Source organism: Chionomys nivalis, chromosome 10 (genome assembly GCF_950005125.1).
Source record: "Chionomys nivalis chromosome 10, mChiNiv1.1, whole genome shotgun sequence".
NCBI lineage: Eukaryota > Metazoa > Chordata > Mammalia > Rodentia > Cricetidae > Chionomys > Chionomys nivalis.
The window spans coordinates 66,065,284-66,089,155 of record NC_080095.1 but is presented as its reverse complement, the minus strand read 5'-3'; the positions used below and the strand labels follow the sequence as shown (position 1 = coordinate 66,089,155).

The window sequence follows — 23,872 nt, the reverse complement described above, 5'->3', positions numbered from 1 at the left end:
TCATAATTTTAAGTTTCGTGCTTGGCCTGCCATATGTACAGTGGGTTGGAAAGATTTTATAAGTCAGTATGTAATGGATATTTGCTATTGGAGATATACCTATATATACACATGTGTTTGTATGTGTGTGTATGTACGTACGTACATACGTATGTATGTATGTATGTATATATGTGTATCCTCAGCCATATAAATGGATATGTAGCATAACCAAAGCAATGATTATGTATATATAACATATATCTAGGTATGTATGTATGTATGTGTGTGCATATATATATATGCACACACATATAATGAACCATGCTAGGTGTCAAAAGGAATCAAGACTAGACTTGTGACAGCCATGCTGCCATCTGCTACACAGGATGATAGTAAATGGAGATTAAAAAGCATGTTGTAACTATCAGAAGCATGCTGTAGACATCGTGGCTTTTGGAGTCAGGTGAATATTTGTTTTATCTGTGCTCTGCCACCAGCTGCCTGGGAGACCTTGGACAACATACTGATGTTTAATATAATAAATATTTATTGTTTACATTAGTCAGTATGGGCCAGGTTGTTCTGCAGTTTTAAAAGAAGAATCCCAGTTAAAACATTGATTTAAATATGTGAGGACCGGAAGTGGGGGAAGGGGAGCACTTCATGTTGTCTTCTAAATCTTAGGCTAGGAGAGCAGCCACTGTATGAACTGGTGATCATAGTCACATCAGAAGGACAGAGACAGCAAAGCCTCAGGACTAGGCCCTGAAAATGAAGTGACTTTTGTGACATCTCATTGTCTAAAGCCAGATGTATGAGCATCAACTCCAAGTAACTTTGAAAGTACATGAAAGGCTTTTTCATGCTTTTAAGTTATTAATGCATATTAATTATTTACGTGTCATTTCCATGTGACATCCCATAATGGTCCTCCTTTAGTTTATCCTCTCTCCTCCCGTTGGCTCCCGGACCCTCCTCCCCTGCTACTCGAAGGAGAAACTTCTGGAGAAACAGACACACGTTGCCAGATTTCAGTGTAAACATACATGACCTAAAGCCCTGGGACATAACTGCTTCTTAGAAACTCAACAGCGAGTACCCGTGAAACAATTTGACTTTATCAGAAGACCTGCAAAATGAGAGAATGTCCCTGTCTTCTTAAAATAATTTTGGATGTTGGCACTTTGGCTTGTATTTAAACACCTCATAAACACCTGGAAAGATTTGTTTAGGCAATGAAGTGGGGGCAAGTGTACATGTCCTCATCATATCCGCACGCTCTCATCAGAAGTCAACTGAACTGCTAAAGAAAATATTTTTAGATGCATTGGCATAAACCTTTTGTTCCTTGTTTTTCCTCTCTGTCTCTGTGTGTGTGTGCATGCACGCGCATGCACGCATGCACATGCATGTCTCCGCATGCATGTATTCATGTATGTGTACACACAGAGGTATGCCCTATGTGTGTGTGTAGGCCAGGATTCAACATCTAGGATCTCCCTCAATTGTTTCTCCACTTTATTTTTCTAGACAGTTCTCTCTGTGAACTGGAGTTCACGGAATCAGCTAGACTAGCTGGCCAACAGACCCCAGAGATCCACGTACCACAGGCCTGAGGGTCAGAGCTCAGGTCCCCAGGCTCATGTAGCAAGCATCTTACTGAGCCATCTTCCCTGGCCCTTATCATTAATCCCTAACTACCCAATAGCTATTTCCATAGCATTTCACCATATCCGTGTTATCAGCAATGTAGATGGTTGGGAGGATCCAGAGAGATACATATAGTTTGTATGTAAATACTCTACTATTTCCTATAAAGGTCTTGAGAATCTACAGACTTGGGTACTTCTGAGGGTTCTGGAATCAATCTTGCATGGAGATCCAGGAATGGCTATATTTACTTGCATGTCATAAAGACTTGCCCAAATTATGCTTTTTTATACAAAAAAAAACTCACTATTGAGAAGTGACATTTCCCCGTGCACATCAGGGCTTGACAGTATTTGGAGGGTTGTGCTGCAAACCTCTGGATTTTACTGAAATTAGGGACCCTTCTGACGCTTTTCCTCTTACACTGTGGAGACCCCACAGCAGATGTTGAAAGTATTCAGAATGCAATCTTCCTCTTTCCCATCCTGAAGAATCTATGTAGACCTCAACACCTGCCACCTCCTCTGACTTTTCTACCTCCTGTCCCTAGCTAAGGAGAAGAAAGCACCACTCTGCCGTCGAATGGACCCACCAGCAGACGCGTAGTGACAGTGGGTGTCATTGTGACGATAGCATTTGTAATGGACTCACCAGCAGACGCGTTGTGACAGTGGGTGTCATTGTGACGACGGCATTTGTAATGGACTCACCAGCAGACGCATAGTGACAGTGGACGTCACTGTGACGATAGCATTTGTAATGGACTCACCAGCAGATGCGTAGTGACAGTGGGTGTCATTGTGACGACAGCATTTGCCAACACAAAAACCGTGATGACTTTTATCATCAATTTTTCTGTAAAGTTTATAAAACGTATCAAAACTGACATTCCAAGAACTGCAGCGATACAGACTTTTTTTTATTTAGTATAACTTTATTTCTATATTTACATCATACCAGTCTTGGTTTTGCATTCTCATCTCCTAGTGTATATGTCTGGATTTAGAGTGGGCGTGACTCGGATGTGACCACTCAATGCAGCCTTTTCATAGTTCAGCTTTGTGTTTCAGGCAGTGGCTAGAACTTCCTGGAATCCCAGATGTATCCGAGCATGAGGCAGTAGTGGCCAGTCTCTAAGAGTTGACAGGAAAGTATTCCACATCTACAAAGCCCTCTGAAATATTTCTTAGATGGAGCCACTGTGTCTGGAAAACACAGGTCTCAATGTCTTCTCTTACCACTCCATCCATCCCTCGTGTCCTTCCTCCCCTCAGCGCCACAGACTCAGAAGGCATGGCCCAGTCACTGTGCCTTCTACCCCCAGTACAGCCTCCCTCCTCCCCAGCACAGCCTTCCTCCTACCCCAGTACAGCCTCCCTCCTCCCCCACTTTGGTGTTCACTGAGACAGTCATTGAAAAGGCTTCTCTTCTGAGGTTCCCTGGCCGAATTGCAGATAGAGAGACACCACTGTCACAATTGCAATAAGCCAGTCACATTTGCCACCCCATAGGAAGGATGGCAGTGGTTAGGTGTGTTTGGAATAACTTTGTCACTTGTCCCATTGAAAGGTGCATACTGTGGCAGGTTCCTTCTGGCTCCAGTCCTCAGGACCACAAAGCTATGGACAGTTAAAGTCAAAGTTGTCATCAGGAATCAAGCTCTGAAGATTGCCCCAACTGCTTCCCATTGACTCCTCGGTCCCCTTGCTCTTGAGATAAAGTGTGCTGGTTAATTTAGATTCTAAATCTCAGCTTCAGTGGGGCAGAGCCTGACCTTAGCGTTCCTTGCACACTGGTCATCCCCGGTGTAATTAACATCACCCTGCATGTTTAGGCAATTACTGCTGCTGCATGAGGCAGGATGCCTTACTCCTGTCTCAGCCGGAACATGACATGGCGTTAGGCTCCACAGCTCATGCGAAGCTGTGTTTTCGCCCAGCTGGAGGCCCCCTTCCTGCCATCTCTCCCGCACACTCTAACTGTTTGACTGTGTAGTTCCCATTCTGAAGAGAGCGGGTGTTTTTCTGCATGCCTCAGTTCCCTCCCCTTCCACGGTGAGGCTATCAGGAACCCACCCCTGAAGCCCTGAAACCATTTCTCTGAGAAGTTTCTTTTTCCCCCTCCTCTGCTTGGGGTGTGGATTCCGATGGCGTCACGTTCATTCAGGTCTCTGAGGACCAGTGTCAATAAATGTGGAAGAGACAACGGTAGCTTGGCATACTTTTCCATTTCCAGCGGGATGAAAAACTGCTAAAAATTAAGTCTAACCTTAAATGTATAATCTGTCCTTGGAAGAAGAAAAAAAAAGGATATAGCATCTTCAAGCTCTCGGCATCCCTTACGAGAAAAAAATTGGTTCTAAGGGTCTCTGATCTTGTGTTTTAGTGGAATAGAACTGCACGGCTGACTGACAGTTCTGATCTAAAGCATTTACGTTTAAGTTTTGATCTCTCTGCTTTTGATTAAAACTAATGAGCTCATTTAATTCAAAATGGGAATCTCTGATAAGAGAAATAAGGTTGATGTGATTGGATTAGAGGGGCAAATTAAACTCTTAGAGCAGAAGTTTGTGCTTATATAGTGTATTAAAAAGCTGTTGGCGTATTATGGCGTGTTAGATGATGAGAAAAATTTCATAGTAATTCATATTTAATCAGAAGAAATGAAAGTACTAAATATAACATGGCTCTGCTTTTCCCTCGAGTGATAAAAAGCTGTACATTTAAAATGACATCAGATCCATGCTCTCTAAAACAAAAAAAAGGGGGGGGGGGGAAGCCTTGAGAGAGGCACATGAGAAAGGGGCAGTTGTCCATCTCAGCACCTCCAAGTAGGAATGCTCCAAATGTAGGAGCTGAGACTTCCTGAGATATGAATGTCACAAGAAAATCCCTAGACCACAAGGAGCACAGTTGCTGTTATTGGAACAACCTATATTCTTCTATCATCTGAGCATCAATTTAATATGAAAAATAGAGATTACTTCTTTGAAATATACAGAAAGCATGTCACAATTTGAAGTTTTTCCAATTTCTAATCCCTTATAATAGTTGTTTTGTTCTCTATTTCTTACAGCTCTTCTCTCTCTCTCTCTCTCTCTCTCTCTCTCTCTCTCTCTTGCTTTCTTTCTTTTTTTGCCTCTTGAGACAGGGTCTCACTATATAGCCTTGGCTAGGCTGGAACTCAATATATGATCAGGTTTGCCTTGAATTCATTGAGACCTGCCTGCCTCTGCTTCCCAGGATTCAAGGGCGCCACAGTGCCCGTCCTCTTATAGATCTTTATTTCATGTATTTTTTTCAATCCTCCATTCCAGAAAAAAATTAGTGTTAGATTAAAGCTAGTCAAAAGAAATCCAATTTGTTGATGGGCTTAATTTTTTAACTTTCAAATAAGAAAAAAATTAATGTCTAAGAAGACTAAAATTAGACTATTAGTATAAAATCCCCAGATTTAATTTATTTGCAGGAAAACACTTCAATTTATAAAATCTTTTCAAGACTTATTTTAAAAGAAAATTGACCTACATTGCCCTCTGGTGTGCTTGCATCAAGGTCTTAGGTCTGCAGACAGCCAACCACCTCTTGAGTTACGTAGGCAAAAACATATTCTCCTCAGTCTAAAAGCATGTACTAGAAAAGAGCGACTACTTTGATTAAGGGAGGTAATGTCTTCTATTAAAAGTGGAGACGTAGAGAGAACAGATAGATACCCCAGCAATTCAGAACAAGTATTGCTCTTGTAAAGGACCCAGGTTCACTACTCAGCATTCACAGCTGGCAACTCAAAACCAACTGCCTGGATCACCAGCCCCAGGAAATCCAGCGCCCTCTTCTGGCCTCTGTAGGCACCTGCACTCATGCACATAGCCCCATACAGACACACACAATTAAAAAAAAATAAAATAAAATCAGAGAAATAGAAAATCAGACTCTGTTGTTTGCCTAACAGCTGGGGTGACAAGCCATTGTGATAGGAATGGGGAGTGGATATTTGGGCAGTTTTTCTTTCTCTCTGCCTTATGTCCTGTGCTCATGCCTCCATCTGGGGCCAGTTGAGAATACTGCATGCTTCCTCTTCACAATGAACAGAACCAAGTGAGAAGGGTGTAGAGATAGGACCCTCTGCTCTACAAAGAGTAGGACCGTGGTACCTGTCCCCACAGCATCTCTGCCCATCCCTTGGTTCGTCCCATCAACACTTGGGCCTTCCCTTTCAGAGCACGACTGCCTATGCCCACCAGCCAGCCCTCTAAGAAAGTCAGAGTTACTTACTATTAGACCCCGCTTAGGGAGCTGCAGCAAATTAAAAGACCTGAAAGCTCTTACTAGAACTGGAGAGGAGTTTCTGCCGGCACCTTAATTTTTCTTTCTTATATTCTGCAAAGTAAACATTTTCTAAACGAGGTAAATTGATTACCACCCTCTTAGCACCCATCAGTCATTTATTTTTAGTGAACTCGAGGGTTGCACCTGAGCAGAAGCTGTAAGGGGCTCTGTAGAGACTTCAATCCCATGCGTGTTTTTTTTTTGTTGTTTTTTGTTTTTTGTTTTTTCTGTTCCCCAGTGGAGACAGCCAGCCCCAGTCTGCTAACCACTGACAACACCCTCGAGCGGTCCTTTTTCATCCGAATGAAGTCTACTCTGACCAAACGTGGCGTCCACATCAAGTCGTCGGGATATAAGGTAAGCTGGGCTTCCGGAGGGGACACAGCCAATCCGAGGTGATTTACACCGAGTTTTCCAGCTGCTTCGGGTCCACATAATCAACACATGCAACCTTGGGTCCTACACAGCATAAGCTGCCTAGCCATTTTTCTGTCTCAACAGAGACATCTTCATACCTGCTCTTTATCACTGTAGACATTGCTGGGGCACCAGATGCCACAAGCTCGCGTCTTTTCTTAAAACCACTAGCTATTAATATGCCAAGTGCTTCAGCACCTGCTAGAGATCCAAACTGGTGGAAACGGTGAACCAGATTCCTCTCCATCCTGCAGGTAAGTGTTCCAGAATGGCTGCTATTGAGTCTCCCCCTTGTCTCCTGGTCCCCTTAAAATATCCCCTTTCTCTGAAATGACTATCCCAGTCAATGACGTTATCACCTAGATTCATACATGTCAGTAATAAAAACAGGTTGGGGGTATCAGTAGATGGTAAAGTGCTTGCTGTACAAGCATGAGAACCCGAAGTTTGGATTCCCAGCACCCACATGAAAAACCATACTGAGTGGTACCGAGGAGGCAGAGACCACAGGATTCCTGGCACTTGCTGGCCAGCTCCAGCTAGCACAGGTAGACGTGTCAAGCTCCAGGTTCAGTGAGAGACCATCTCAAAAAATAAGGTGAAAAGCCATTGAGGAAGGCACTGGACAAAAGCCTTTGGTCACCACACGTACACATATGCAGGCACACAAGCACGCACACATTATGAGGTTGAATCTTAAAATCCTTCCTTTTGAAATTACAATTCTTGAACACTAGTCATGCTTTAACATCCACAAAATGTTCATATTCAAAACTACAAGGTATATATATTCCTCACGAGAAGAGATCAAATCTGGAGTCATAATCTACATTATCATCATTTTAAGGTTAAGGCTATAAAAGCCTTCTAATCGCAAGAAATCCCAACATTCTAGTTACTATAGCAACATAAAATTAAGACCTAGGAAATTTATGAAATGCGTTTGGAAACCTGAATCTTACAATTTTTACGACACACTAACCAATCTCTTAAAGAGCATTTACTGTACATAGGAAGGCAAACACAAACAAAATATAACTTCAGTGTGCCAGCACGACGTGCTCCGGGCTGAGAGCGGGGAGCTTCCGCTAGCTCCGTTCTTTAGGGTGACAATAGCATTGTTGGTGCTGCTAACAACCATTACTGACAGGGCTTAAAACCTTTATGGAAGTCATCAAAACACCAGCGGTGCTGTAAAGTCAGAGGCACACACTTTCGATGACATTAATTCTTTAAGGGGAAAAAAATGTTTTAAGAAAAAGAAAGGAGGTGGAAAATCCTCCCAAGGTCGACCTTTAGCTGAGCTGCCCCTCAGTCTGAAAGGTTCGGAGAAGCAATGCTGACCTTTAGCAGGGTGGTAAGCAAAGAGGGGGCAACTGGTCAGTTCCGGCAGTAGCTTCCCCGAAGACAGTTATCCGCCAGGGTATTGCGGGGAAGGAAGCCCGACCTAGTCTTTAGGGCGTTTGGTGCTCTCCTGTCTTAGTGAACAGTGTGTATTCACTCCTTATCGAGTGTGAGCCCTAGTACATTTGGATTCCCTAAGTCGACTACAGATGTGGGATTTTATCTGAGTATTAGAAAGGGTCATTCTTTGCGATCCAGATGTGGAAGTCCTGGGAGTTCCTTTTTAGCTCTTACTCTTCTGGTTTTTGCTGGTTGGCAGGGGGCGTATCACAAGTGGAGAGCAAAAGTTAGTGTAACTCAGTAGCATTGGGTAATTTAACTTCCTGGAAGTAAAGAAAAAATGATTTCATACTACAAACTATAGCTTACAAAGCTCTTTGGATATTTGATCATCTGCAAAACCGAGTGGGATATATGGCTACAACAATAATAAAGATAAATCGTGCGTGTAGGTAAGAGACCATTGTCTTGTTGGGTTGTGATTGGCCACTCTGGTGCCTCGCTAAAGCTGCTCTTGCTGCCTGACCCGAAATTAGGCTTGTGAGCAGCATCTGTTCAGCAAAGACGTTTGAGCTTCCAGTATGGGACTTGTTTGAGAGTCTAAAATCCCAGCATCAAAGAATACAAAGTCCTTGCTTTCATAGTACTTGCAGGGCGAGGACGACAGCAATAATAAAGGAGTGGTTTTGAGGGTAACGCAAGCTCAAGGAACAGCAGGCATCATCTCGGAGCCCTGCGATAGGCTGGGGGTGATTGGCTCTCACAACCATCCTAGAAGAAAGGGTGTGGACCGTTCGCATTTTCTAGACACAAAGAAACTAAAGGCGGAAAGATAAATTAGCCTACCCAAGGTCACATGCTGAAGAGACCCAGCATGGACTTGGGGCGTCTGACCCTGTACCCCATGTCTTCACTCACCAGGCTACACTATGCAGAGCAAAGTGAGGGAATGTGAGGGCCAGAGACCACTTTAGATAGAATGGGTCACCGAAGGCTCCCTCAAGCAGGTGGCGTGTCACTTGTGAGTCACGGATGAGAAGGGACTAGCATGTATGTAAAGGGGGGCAGGGGACTGGAACAACATAAACTTGGGATGGAAGATCCCTTACTACAAAAAGGGAGAGGAGATTTCAAAAGCACAGCCTTGAACAGGAAAGAGAAGGCAAGCATTTAAGAGCGGTTCTAGAACCACTCAATTCATTAAATGTTAGCATGCCCATATCACTGGGGCACTCCTGTCAGGAAGTCTGTCTCAAGAAACTTCTCGACCCAGTGCTGTGTGCCCCTCCTCAGAACTGCTACCCACAACCCTTTCATCCCCCATCCCCCAGGAAGATGAATCACCCAGCAGGCCTAGCCTTTCCCCTTCTCTGAAACAAACGTTCCTCACTAATTAACCTTGCCTGAAAGTTAGGGGAAGACCCAGTGAGCCTGTGACAAGGCACAGCTGAGCGGCATCCCTGTGTGTCTGTGCATCCTCAGTAAGTAAATCTAGCAGCTTATAAAACATTCCCATAAAACTGGGTAATCACCCACCACCACACAATAAACAGAAATAAAAAGGAACAGTGATGATAATTTCTCTGTACTTCCAATATTCCGTCTTATCAGCACGTACATGTTGCTGTTCCCATAAAGGACCACAAAGGTCTCTCTAGATCATTCTGTTTCTTCATTTTGCCCTGCGACCTTGGACTATGGACCTTCCTAACTTTCTCTGGGACTTCGTTTCTTGCTGTAGTCAGGACAGCATTGGCAGTAACAAAAGCAGCACTTACCGAATACTAACTGCATGCATAGAACTATACCTAACCCTTTATACGTATTAGTCCACAAAAGAGCATTATTTTCAAAGCTCCTGTGTGCAGTCTTCACGTTGTTATGCCCGGTGTGCGGGCGGCGACACGGGGGCTTTCATGAGTGGTCCTCCCTCCCCGTGTTCGTGCCGCTCTCCAACAGCTGCTGAGGATCAGAAGGAATTAAAGCCTCAGAACTTGCCCTTTCAGCCCTTCTGCCTCACTCTTAAAGAATGAAGTCTGACGAAGGGTTCGGTTTGATATGATGGAGCTCAGTACAGGGTCACTTACATTTGTAAAGGGAGAACTTCCTGCCTAAGACCCTCCTGGTGTAGCTTACTGCTCTAATGCACCAGGGTGTGGTTAGTCCAGTGCCTTCCAGTAGCGACAGGGACCTGTCTTACTTTCCAGATTCTCATCCTGATCACATACAGGATTATATGCATATATATACACATATACATACACAGGATCACATACATGCACGTCCCTAAGCCGGAACTCCAAAGTCTGAAGCGTTTGAGCAGTGACACAATGCCACCGTGGAAAATTCCACACCTGACTCCATCTGCCAGACCATAGTCAAAGCAGAGATGGTATGAAAAGCAATCCACAAAACTACCTTTAAGGCTTTGTGCATAAGTTATATATGAAAATAAATGAATTTTGTGTTTAAACTTTGGTCCCATCCCCCAAATACCTTGTCATGTATGCAGATATTTTAAAGTCTGAAAAATTCTGAAATCTAAAACACTTTTGGCCCCAAGCATTTCAGATAAGGGCCTGGACTCTTGCTGGGCCTCATAGCCTGGACCTCATAACCAAAAATTCTAGCCAAAAAGTGCCCATTCCATCCTGATTCAGGATTGGAATGTAACATCAATATTGGGGGCTTCACTTGCCACACCCTAGACCTCGGGGAATTGCTCTAATGAAGTTTTGTTTCCGTCGTCCTCTGCTTTGAAATCCACAGTAGCTGTGTTATCTGGTCCAGCCACTTTTTATGCCTCAGGGGCCTCCCTGTTGTTTAGGTCTCATTGTTGGTCACATATCTTAGCATGACACAGCTCTCATTTAAATTGCCTTGCATCAAAATCTGCCTTCTTGATTAGGTCTCTGTCTGCGGGAACTTACTAGGTAGAGCACATGGGGCAGAAGGAGATATGTAATCAGGGAAATTATGGGAAGGAACACTAATTGGGTCGCCTCCTTAGCTCCTGTCTTTGGAGGATAGTTTCCTTTGGTGTGGGCTTCCAGCTCTCTAATCTGCTCTGGCATGCCCACCAGCGCCCCTGTCATTTCTGGAACATTTATTCCTTACATTTTAATGTCCTAAACTCTTAACAGCAGAGCAGCCTGGGAAAACAGACAGAGAGTGGGCTCCTGTCCTGTTTTGAGCAATGTTAATAGTGTCTGAGTTTTTCACAGGGGTGAAATCTGCAGGTGGCTGAATTCCTGCCACAGCATGTACTCAGAAATCACTAAGAGACACTGGGGAACCTGGGGGGATTTTTAAAATCCAACAACCCTCATCTGGGATGACTTGGGTAACAAAGTGTTGAACTAAAAGACTGAAGACCATCCAGCCTCCTTAAGATATAGAGATAGATAGATAGATAGATAGATAGATAGATAGATAGATAGATAGATAGATAGATAGATAGATAGATAGATGATAGACAGAGATAGATAGATAGATAGATGGATAGATAGATAGATAGATAGATAGATAGATAGATAGATAGATAGATAGATAGATAGATAGATAGATAGATAGACAGACAGACAGAGATAGATAGATGTATAGATAGATAGATAGATAGATAGATAGATAGATAGATAGATAGACAGATAGACAGACAGATAGTCAGACAGACACACACATACATACACAAACACACAGAACAAAAACAACTGGGAAATTCATTGTTTTATTGGGATTGCTGATGACTTCCATTTTGCAAACTTCTAGTCCCAAGTGTCTAGAGACAAAAGTGATAAGTCAAGGTGTGAAATGTAACTAAAGAAAACCTCACTCTCTCTGAGCACACACCCAAGTGTCTTTTAAAGTACAGATTTTTCCTGTTCATTTCTGGAAGTCCCCAGTAGTATCCAGCCCATGGTGTACATAAACTCATGTAGTTCTCACAGTGGTTTATTTCATTTGGATGTCGTAGAACTCTTGAAAGATTTGGGGCAGCCTAGGGAGCCTTTCTCGTGGAAAATTCGCTTTGCATCTGTAGGTTCTTGAATTCTCGGGGTGTATCCATTTATCTCAGGTGACAAACATCCCATTTAATATGAAGCCACATTCAGAGCGTACTAGAAAGAATGCTAGTACATCTTCCAGAAGGTGCTTTATTGACGTCACACTCACCCTTTGCTCTCCCATCGTTTACCTGCCTAGTGTTAGAAAACACCGAAGTCCTGCAGGGAAAGCAACAGCTCTTAGACTGCAGGATACAGAGCCGTGCTTCCCATCCTAATGTCCTCACGTGGACAAGGACCATCTCCTAAAAAGCTCGCTGAAAAATAGTTTTTAGAAATATTCTACTTAAATTACTAAGGGTTAGGAAGATGGCTCAGTGGGTAAAGCTGCTTGCAGACAAGCCTGATGACGTCAGTGAGTAAGTGTCAAAATCAACGTAAAGAGAATTATTCTCAGTGGCACCTGGTCCCTCTTTCCTGTTTCCTTAGGTGGGCGTCAAGAGAATTCTCAGTATCAAAATCACAACTCACTTTAAAACTTGAAGGTTCTTTTTGTTCAAACTGAGTCTTGATGGGATGTTTCTATTGATGAGTTCCAGGCTGCTTGCATCCTGGCAGAAAACTATCTGTATCCATCATTTGGAATTGTGGCTCTTGGGTTGATTCTTCAGTAGGGTCCCTAGTACTAAGAAGCCTGCCTTTTCCATTTGACCCCCCACTCATGTCAGGACACTGCTGGACTTGGAAACTGTTTCCGTTTCCTTTCCCTGGCCTGATTAGCTCCTGGGAGACCCTGTTGCTCCCTGCTTCTCCGACATTCTGCCCAGATGTCTTCTTACGAACTCAGAGACCATTTGTTTCTCTGCTGCTGTGTTGTCAGCTGCTGCTCTTAGTCCCAGGGTGCTTCCCCTCCTACCCTCAAACCACTTTTCCTGGGACCCTTCCCACAGGGGTTCTAGCTAATGCAGACCGATGATCTGTCTGGGAAGGATCTGGAGAGTCATGATGCTATGGTTCTGAGAATGCTGTTTTCTTTCCCTAAAATGCTTCTTGGCTACCTAGGAAATCTTTCACCACCATGGCACCTCACATACAACTTCTTTTTTTGTTCCTCCAAATGCATGTCAGAGGTCAAGGCCATGATGGGGACACCCACTGAAACAGTCTACCTGAGCTAATGGTAGCTTACCAACTCTAGCCGGACAGGGAATAAACCAACATAGGACCAAACTAGTCCCTCTACATGTGGGTGACAGTTGTATGGCTGGGGCAGACAGAGGGTCCACTGGCAATGGCACCAGGATTTATCCCTGCTGCTTATACTGACTTTTTGGGAGCCCATTCTCTTTGGAAGGATACCTTGCTCAGCCTAGATATAGTAGGGAGGGACTTGGACCTTCCCCTCTCTGTGGAGCAAATGGGGGTGGGGTGGGGAAAGGTGGAGGGAATGGGAGGAGGGGAGAGAGTGGGAACTTGGATTGGTATGTAAAATGAAAAAAGATAGTTTTCTTTCTTAAAATAAGTTATAAAAAGAAAACTACATCCAGAGAACAGTGTTGCATGGAGGTGTGTCCAGCACTGAGTGGAGGGTGCAATGTGGCTGCAGTTTTTCTCTATAAATTTCAGAGCGCAGTCATCAGTTGAAAGTTGCTCTTTCAGTTGGGTGGTGGTAGTGCGTGCCTTTAAAACAAACACTTGGGGGGCAGAGGCAAGTGGATCTCTAGGAGTTCGAGGCCTAAAAGTGAGTTCCAATATAGGCAAGGCTGTTATATAGAGAAACCCTGTCTCTAAAAGGGGGGGAGGTTAGAAAAGGAAAGAAAGTTACTTTTTCTTCTGATAAGTAATGCCAATACTAGACACCATCTGGAAGTTTCTCTCGGTCTGAGTTCAGAGAAGACGTCTAGACATATTGATACTTGTGCTCAATCTTTTGCTTCAGTTCATGTTGCCTTGAACAGTGACTAGAGCATCCAAGCTGTGCAGAATGGGACTACCTCGTCAGAGATGCATTTTCAGAGAGACCAAAACGTCTGTCAATCTATTCAGACTTCCTAAGACTGTGCATTTATTGCCTTTCAATCAACCCCGACACCAGAATAAATTGAAGAAGAAAAAGTTTCTGAAGGCAGACGTTACCCTGGTGAAAAAATGCAAAGAGAGAAGGGAACCAATAAAACCCAAGAGTTTTACATCATGTTAGTCTCTGCTCACCTATGCACAGTTGTCCATTGCAACATGGTTTCCAGTGTCATCTTAAATATAGTGACATTGTTTCTGATCTAAAAGCATGTCATTACCAAGGCATAACAGTATTCCCTGCTCGGCACGTGCCATTTCTGCCAGCATTCATAAGCCTAGCTATTTTACCAGCCAGAGATGACCTAACCACTAGCCATTCTGTGGTGTGTCTAAGTATGTCCGTGACTGCAACCCAAATATGCCACTAACCTACAGGTCCTTCATTTTAGATCGTGTAAAAAAGGAAGCAGGGAACATAACTGGAGCCCCTCTTTGGCTAATGTTGTTACTTCTCTGGTTGGTTTCTAGCATTTGTTAACACAAATAACAAAATAGTCACTTTGAAAACCATCCCTGATTAAAAAAAAAAAAAAAAACACCCTTTCTATAAAAGATGCCTCTAATAATCTTCAAAACCTATAATGGTCTCATCACACTATACTCTCAATCTCCCGGATGTGTTTATACAATTGTCCCTTGTATAGAAATTAGTTCTTAAATGGACATGAGAACTAAAAAGTAAACCCTGGACAAGCCATCATTTCTTTCCGGCCAACACTTCAGTATGCTGAGAGCCTTAAACACACCAGCACTGCCCCACAACCCCTGCCTCCCTAATAGACTCTCATGATCCAATGGCCTGAAATAGGGTTTTTTTTTCCTTAACTCTGCAAATGTTAAGGGCTTGAAGACAGATTACTCCATTTGACAATTAGTACCTCAAAATGTCCCCAGTGCAGAGTGATCATGCCCAGGGCTGTGACATCAGGTAACCAAGGACTTTGTCCTGCATTTGTGACTCTGACTTTAAGTAGATGGTTCAACGACTTGGAGAGAAAATGGCAATAGAACCTTCTTTGTGAGGCTACCGTGAAATAAAACAAAAGCGTGACAGTAACATGCCTCCAGCGACTTCTGGCCCCGCGAGTACATGGCAGCAGTCCACGGGTGATGGTTCCCATCCGCGGACCTCACTGAGAGCTCGACAGGGTCTAGACTACCCGAAACCTTAACGTCTACACCTCTGCATGCACACCGTAATGATAAGACAGTAATTCACCCGTACCTCTTCAGATTATCTCCTGGAAGTTGTATGAGCTCCAGAATTATAAATGATTTCTCCAGAATATAGAAAATGCATTTATTTCTGGGAAATTTCTCTTTGCTTTAGTGTCCTGAATATCGATTTGATTATAAGGGACAAAAAAATGACTGAAATACGTCATCTGTCCCTTTAACAAAAGAAGCACATACCAAATGGTTTTCTTGGGAATTGATTTAGCGTCGTGGCAAGACTAATACAGCCCTTTAATGTAAGAAATGTAGTAGGGGCGGGGTCAATTTGATGCTGTTCATCTCTGGAATAAATGGGACTTCTAGCGTCTGCAGTGAGCAAGGTTCCACGTTTGATTAGAGCCTCTGCATATCATAAATTGGACTCTCGAGGGTAGGCAACTACCACTGGGACTCAAACCCTGCTGCACCTCCAGGGAGGTTCTGTTTGTTCATTCTACGTAGAAGAAAGGAACTAGAATTCTGGCCACCAGATCTTTACATATACTGCCTCCCTGGGAAACATGGTACCAATCACACCTTTCCCATCTTTGGGAATGCCCTGCACAACTCCAGCACCATTCTAAAAGGATAACTTCACTACACAGTGCTTTGAGTAATAAGACTCTTACTGAGACAGAGGAATCATTGCTGTGACCCATTCTCATCCCTCTGGAACCATATTCAAGGGAGACACCAGTTTTTTAGAAGGGACTTAGAGTTGAAATATGTTTCTCATGAAGATAGGACTTTTTAACTTTCCAGACCCGGATGAGTTTAAGTTGACATTTTTCTTTTGCCTCGTAGATGGCTATGCTAATGGCTGGCACTCTGTGGCAGGTATTTTTCGTACTATCATATTTGGTTTTTAAAAATTAACATGTATTTAACTTAAACCCCACTTGTACCCAATTCTTACGGCTAGAGCTCTGGAAGCAGCATCAAGAGATACTTGATTGTTACTTGGTGGTTCTGAATACATTAACACTCCTCAGCAGCCCCTCACTACATGTCCTTCAAACTCTTGAGTCTTTGTAGAAGTCATGAACACGGAGTGGCTTAATGGAGGCATATCTAATGGGGCAAGTTAGAAAATTCTGCATACCTCCCACCCCAGCTCCTGGTGCCTTCCTCCGCAATGGCAGGCAGGCATCCTAATTATTCTGGATTCCCAGTTCTTCAGTTTCAAAAAATAAACAGTAGGACTTCCCTTTGATGCTCACTAGTCAGCAGTGGTTGGGGGTGTCATGGGTAGCCTCCTCTATACATTAGAGGTGTGGCCCCTTTAGGACATTCTGGGTAGCATGGAAGAGGACCCGCCTTCCAGAGACGTAGTCCCGATATCTGAAGAGGGAAGCTGAAATCTAATTTAGTGTATGACCTTGTAGCAAAAGATAGTTAATGAACAAAAAATATTCCATAACTTTAACTGGATCAATGCTGCAAGGTGGGCAAAGGTCTTTGAAGGCTTCTAACCATTAGGAATGGCTCAGTGGATATGTGACCCTGTCCTCAGGGGGCTTTGGGGTGGTCAAAAATGACTGTGTCAGAGAAGTCACTCTCCATCCTAACTTGAGAGCAAAAATAAAGTGTTGATTTGAGCAGGATCCTCTCTTGTCTAATTCTCGGAGCAATGACAAATGTCTTCACTAACTTATTGTAACACACACTCACCCCGGTATTTATACCACGCGACATTCACACGACATCACTTCTGCCCCCTTGGACTTGGAAGAATTTGATGATTGATGAAAACCTATACCAACATGGTCTGAAATCATTTTAAGTTTCTAGTTGAAATAACCTGAAACTTTAAATCTGCCTTGAGTCTACAGGTTTTGAGACAAGGAAAAACATCTAGTGATAAGCGGAATTAACAATATAAATGCTAAGATATCACCAAACTAGAAAATGTTGATTTTTGTTTTTGTTTTGTTTTGGTTTTTGAGATAAGGTCTCATTATGATGCTCTGACTGTCCTAGAACTCACTATATAGACCAGGCTGGCCTTGAACTCACAGAAATCAGCCTGCCACTGTCTCCAAAGTGTTGGGATTAAAGCATTTACCACCCTGTTGAGCCTAACATTGATATCCTTGACTTATTAATCAACTACCATCTCCCCTGTGAAATGCATGCTTTCTCTCACACAAAAGAAAGATCTAGAAGAGGATACAGTTTACCCAAGACCCCTGTGGTTGTATCCCAAGCACCTGGACAGGGTGGAAGAATGTTAACTTCTGTGGGTTTGAGCTTTAAGGCACAATAGTAGTAGTGACGCAAGGGGTGGCACTTGCAGATCCTTGTGCATTTAAAGACTATTGCCGCCCCGCCATGCTAGAAACAATGCCCAGAAGTAGAGCCTGGATAGACAGATGGTACTCCATAAGAGAAAGGGGGATCAGAACTCAGACCCACGCAGTCCGCTCTCACTGAAGATGAGTCTGGAGAGACTTGTCTAATCATTCCCCACGCAGGAGTGGTCCTGCCTTTTGAGATCTCTGCGGAGATGAGCCTGTGAGACAGGGAAGTCCCCAGAGACTCCTCACCCTTTTGCATTCAGCGATCACACCTCCTAATCATGCCATCCAGTTCTAAAAACTTTTAAAGCATGGTGCCCTGCTAAGGAAAATTCATGGGCACCTGCTCTTGATTTACTTCCTGCTCAGAATAATTTCCACGCAGCTGTGATACTGCAGAGAGACTGCTCAACGTATCAAGCCATGATGCCCAGGCAAGAGAGGGGATGTTGGCTGTTTGGATTACAGTGATTTCAGCCAGTCCTCCTTCCTTTCACACCGCATCATTATTAATCTGTCATTCTAATAAGAGTAATTCCCTTTTGACATCACGGAGGTAAGAAGAAATCATCCCTGGCATAAAAAATGAGGTGATATTTCAGCGACATCATTTCACTGCAGATAAAATGGAAGCTTTATTACTCCCCGTGCCTTAAAGAAAGCTGAACAAGGCATATGCTGACCCCAGAGCTTATCTACTTCAGCTCTCTGCAGAGTGGTACGAAATCACTAAGTTTAATTGTTCCAACTCATTCCAGAATGTAGCCCCCAAAGCTTTACCCATACATACCGAAAATATTTTGAAAATAAGTCTTACCTGTTTCTAAAAACCAGAGAAGGCAAAAGAGAAACCCAGTGTATCCAAGAATGATCTCATTTTCCTCCTTTGGTATCACCTGACTTTCAAAGCAGTTAGCAATTGATTTTGCTCAGTCGTGTGCTTAGTACTATGTTCTTGTGTGTATTACATACTGTGCTGATGTTAGGAAGATAACTGATGAATAAAACTAGTCCTTGGTCCAGAGAGCAGAGGCTAGGCTTAGACAGATCCACAAAGAAAGGATTATGAGACAATTGCGCTGGGTGCCATCGTAGAGGTGTGCTGATGGGCAACAGGAGGACATGACTAATGGAAGAGACTAGGTCTCAAAAAGAGCTTCGTGTTAGCCAGCTTCAAGGACAAGGTCACCCAGAAGAGATGTGGGACAGGGAAACATGACACAGAAGGGCCGTGCCCGCAAGGCAACGAGAGATCCAAATGCATTGTGGAGAAAGAGCTGTAGAGCTCTGGCGAGTGGGTCCTGAAACCATCTCAGCAGAGGCGAGTGGGGAGCGAAGACATCTCAGAGAACCCAGCAAATGCGGACAGGAGTAGGAGCCTTGGCTTTATGCTGTTCCATATGCAGTGTTCGGAGTAACAAGAATGGAAATTAGGTATAGCTCATGTTAGCAAAAATGTCTTGGATTAAGGGAAGGGGATGTAATTCTGTAACAAGGAAGCCATGAAGATGTTCCTTTGCCAATGAGACAAAAATCTAAGTATGTAGATTTAAGTAAGTCACTGGGAAATTCCTTTTAGAAATTTCTCACATTATTAGGCCTTTTTTTTTTTTTTTTGGCTATCCTATCAATATGCATACAGGAATTTTTCTGAACCTCAAATTGCTCATATAAATAGATATTCTGAAAGGAGGAATATGATCTTCCTAGAGTTGAAGTAGAAGCAAATTAACAACAACAAATACGCCATTACACAGTTACAGAAGGAATCAGAACAGTTAGGCCCTAGTCTGAGCTCTTATTCCGCACACACTGGGGATCTGGCTCGGCAAGATGCCTTTAGAGGTGGTGAAGCCCAGGCTTTCCAGTGTTGTCTGACACCCAGTCCCTTTGTCCCTGTAAAATCTGCGCACTTCGTGTCAGTTACAGCTCATCGGCACTTAAACTGCTCTCCAATGAAAAGCAACTAGTGGAATAAACTAAGAGTTTATACCTACAAATATTCAGTATTGTTGGATCTTTAAAAACATAACGTATGGCTGTCAGATTTTCAGTATGAACAATTTCTGCCCTTTCACTCTCCTCCCCAGAAGACACATTTTTCTTTTCTGCAATTGAATATATAATCACATTGATTTTTTTTTCAGAAAAGGTCTCACAATGTAATTAGGGCTTGAACTGAACCCATGAGCCTCCTGCCTCAACTTCTTGAGCACTGGGGTATCGCCACGCCCTACCACACTCGGCATTCCATGACACAAATAATAACTAACTTCCAAGAGTTTCTTTAACGAGACCCATTTTTCCCTCTTCTTGCGGTGTCTCCTTAGGCTTTGTTTTCCTGTTACACATCAACTCTTATCGGACTGATTTGATTCTTTTTCTCTTTGAAACATCTTTTTCTTCTCCAGACAATCCGTGTTCGCAATTGCTCACAAACGCTTCTCTTCTCCTCACACAGCTAGCCTAACCTCAGAGTATAATCTCACACCGCGACATCGGCTGCCAGCACTGCAGAGGAACTGCAGCCCTAGCCGTTCTTGGCTCCTTCCCATTCCCATATTCAGAGGCTGGAAAAATGAACTGGCCACAAATGGGTTTGGGAGTGTGTGGTTTCTCTGTATGTACGACAACAACACAGGGCTGGTAGACAATAAACAAGCAGGCATTATGGGTTCTTTTCACCCTCTCTATAGACATCCACCTTCATAAATCTTGATACGGTTGTAAGAAGCCGACTCTGCTGGGCCCAGACTCGCAGGCGAGCTTCGGATCCCTGGCACGACCACAGTGTAACTTCCTGTTTACAATTTATCAGCCCCTCTCTGTCAAGCAAAATGGTTTTTAGTGCTTGCCTATTAGCGATCGCATGCATAATTTGAGATTGAGTTTTGGGGAGGACAGCCTACCATCTGTCTTTCTGACTCTGTTTTCGGCGTTTCGTGCTGGAGTTCTCCTGTGCGTCAGACTGTTGTAAAGCGGCGTTCCTACACAAGACCAGACACCAGCATAGTCTTTCAACTTCAGAGCTGGTTACTTTTTTTAGAATTATTTATGTGTAAGAGTGTTCTGCCTGCATATATGTCTGTGTATCACATGCGTGCCCAGTGCCTATGGAGGTCAGAAGAGGGTATCAGATCCCCCTGGGAATGGATTTCAATGGTTGTGAGCCACCATGTGGGTGCTGGGAACTGAACCCGGGTCCTCTATAAGAACAATAGGTATTCTTAACCACTGAGCCATCTCCTCAACCCACTTGCAGAGTTTTTAAAAGGGACATCGTTGGACCTACAATCTGTGTTATCCTTTGAGTATACTTCTGATTTTTGTCTGCTTTTAGGTTCCAACTTGGGTAGGGCCATTTTTTTTTAATTTATTTATTTTTCATTGAAAATTTCCATCTCCTCCCCTTCTCCAACTTCCCTCCCCTCCCCCCACTCCCCTTCCCCCTCCCTCTCCAGTCCAAGGAGCAGTCAGGGTTTGGTAGGGCCATTTTTCATAAAAAAAAGGTTTGTTAGTGTACTTTGAGAAATATCACAACTTTTTTTTTTTTTTTACAAAAACAAACAAAAACCTTTACAGAGAACGTGGAATATAACAGAGGCTAGAAAAATGGAGCTTAACCAGATTGATAGGAACCATGAAGACGTGTATAATTTCCCTTCTAAATTCCAATATACTAAGATTTTTTTCTTTATCAATAATATTGGTTTTTTTCTGCAATAGCATCTGCCTCACAGAAAATCAGCTCTGTTGCTGTCAGGCTTGTACTTCTCAAAATATATATGCTTAGGATGGCTCTGTGAAATTGATTTTTTTTAAAGTATTCTCCATGATGTAGAAAGATTGTTCAGAAGAGCACCCCCCAAGCCTTTCATGTGTGACTACATTGGTGTGGCAGGACATTTATTATGCTATAAATTCCATCGCTGATTTTGGCCAGTCCAGATTGATTCTGCAGTAACTGCAGGTAATGAACTTTCCAGACCCAAAAGCAGGGTGGGGGAGGAAAAGGAGGGGTGGCCAGTACTCTTGTGGCTGTGAGAATGCATAGCATAAGGATCATTTAGTTGCTGCTTTTATCAGATCATGCGGCCAATACCCTACAAAACAAGAAAGCGTATATCCAGAAACATCTGTAGGTTCCTTGACCTGGCTTCAACAACTACAACAGCAAACACAATGAGAATATTTCTTGGGGGAAGAAATGACTTATTGTTCCTCCCCAAAACTGTTGCCTCATATCTTCACTCCCCCACCATCAGACGTCCATGAATCAAGAAAGAGATTTCCATTCCTAGATGCTGCCTTATGGATCTTAAGTGGGACCCAAAAGCTGGTATGTTAAAGGCTTAGCTCTTGGGATGATGCTGTTGGGAAGAAACTGAACTTTTAAAAGGCGGGGCCTCGTGGTCTGCTCTTAGATTCTTGATGGCATGGCCTTCGAGAGGATTGTGCAGCTTTGGGAACCTCCTTGCTCTTTGACATTTTGTCATGCAGTCCCACCGGGACGTGTCATGACAGTCCCAAAGCAACAGAGCCAACCACCCCAGGACTTGACTGGGAACCCTAGGACTGATGGCCAAAATAAACCTGAATCTCAGATATGTGTTTTAATAGGGAAACTGGTGAGCACTTTAGAGAGACCTGACCTTAGTGTCTCATACCCAGGGTGAATGGACTCTCAGACAAAGGAGGGTCCCACAGGGTGGAGGTAAAAAGTCCTCCATTCAGACATCCATGAAGAGAAGCTGGTTCTTGAACCTGGGTAGAAATGAGAGGAACTGGAGGACAGGGGCTCCAGGACACCTCAGGACACATCTGGACTAGAGAAAGCCATGGCACCATGTACGTCATAAAAGCAGTACCATCTCACACTGGAGGGTTTTCCCTCTGCTCTTTAAAAGTGAGCCCTAAGGAAAGGGGGGTGGGAACGGCACAGAGTTATCTGGCCTTATAACTACCAGTGAAGAGAGAGTGCAGTGGGGGAGGGGGGCATAAAAAGAAGGGAAACCTGGGGGAATATGCATTAAAGTCACACTCCACCCAGCAGATAAGTCATAGAAGTGTTCAGCTCGTTCTTGCCCAGCTCTCTGCCAACTCTGGTGTGCTTAGATCGGGGCTAGGGCCAAGCCCCAAATGCTGGCTTCATGACGGTGGAAGTGGCATTGGGAAGTCATGGCTGTGTAGACGTGCAGGTTAGCAACCTTTCATGTCTGTTCTGGGATCAGTATTCTCCATCCCTATCTCACTGAATGTATAAAAGACAGAGACACGGATAGACGATCCGTTTCAGGACGTTAGTTAGCAGTAGTGTTGTCCCGATTTTGCCCCAAAGACAAACACCACAGCTACTTCTGAGAGTCTCATCGTATTCTTTTCCCTATTCGTCTATAGCATCACAGAACTAGACAGCAGAAAGGTCTATAGAGGATGTATTGTCTGACTGTCGGGAGGCAGGGCTGACAGAATGAGCCCCTGGAGACCTCTTTGAAACATGAGCATTTCTCATTGAGGAGATTGCCATGTCGTGTCTCACTGAAGAAATCATGGCTACAACGGGAAAGCCTTCAGATGTGAGCGCATGGAGTCAGCTACATGGGGAAGCTGTCGTCGGTGATAGGAAAGGCACTGGACAACACAGGCAAAGTGCCCCACTCAGAGGGAATCGCTCCATCTCTGAGGGAGACGTCACCCCGAGTCACTTGTTACTGACAACCGTGGTGGAGGTCAGTCCCCCTCCTAGATCTTCTGGGTCTTCTCCGTGGATACAGCATGAAGGAAGCAAGTGGCCTGGCAATGAAAAGAGCCACCAGTTCAGGTCCTGCCTTAAATCTGGCTTTGTAGGGGAAAATAATGAGTTTTGAAAAACTCTAATTTTAGACGCATGCATAGAGAACTTGTTTCATGCTGAGCCTCGGGGCTGTAGAGAATGCCATGACACACAGGCCACCTCCAACTCGGTTCAGTCTGTTACTTCCAGGGACCCAATTGAAATCTGAACATGTCATTTAGAAAATTAGAATGATTAAGAGAACTGAAATGCTGGTGAACTTCCAGAACCCTTTGGGTTGTCTTCTGGGGGTCAGGGCAAAGATATAAAACCTGCCTATGGACGAAGAGAAGCATGGTCATATGTCTTTCTGAAATAACTAGGCAATTCAGTAGGCATATTTATGACCAATTAAGATGACCACGGGGTCACTTGGTGAGTTGCACAAAAATTAACCATTAATCGAGTAGCAAAATATTTGAACCAAAGTTGATTCACACGTATCATTGTAACCTAAATGCAATAGCTGGTGGCAGTGTGCATAGTGACTGCTCTACCCCAGCGGAGCCGCCAAAGAAATGAACAAACTACCCGTAAATAAAAACCTATACATTAAAAGCTGAAATTGCTGATCACCATACAAAATTGCCATGAAGAGTGTAGCTTTGGTGTATGTGTTGAATAATTAAGAAATGTTGTCATTGGCATGATGGCTGGCCTGGT

General features: G+C 43.7%; 1 protein-coding gene across 11 annotated transcripts in view; it reads left to right on the top strand.

The window, feature by feature from the left end:
• Nucleotides 1–23,872, top strand: part of Npas3 (neuronal PAS domain protein 3) — an 819,740-nt gene that overhangs the window by 749,316 nt on the left and 46,552 nt on the right. For all 11 annotated transcript variants that reach the window (XM_057783322.1, XM_057783323.1, XM_057783321.1 and 8 more), the window contains one exon: nt 6,199–6,317. In XM_057783322.1, the coding sequence (XP_057639305.1) occupies nt 6,199–6,317 (119 nt within the window). The remainder of the gene's footprint in view (nt 1–6,198; nt 6,318–23,872) is intronic.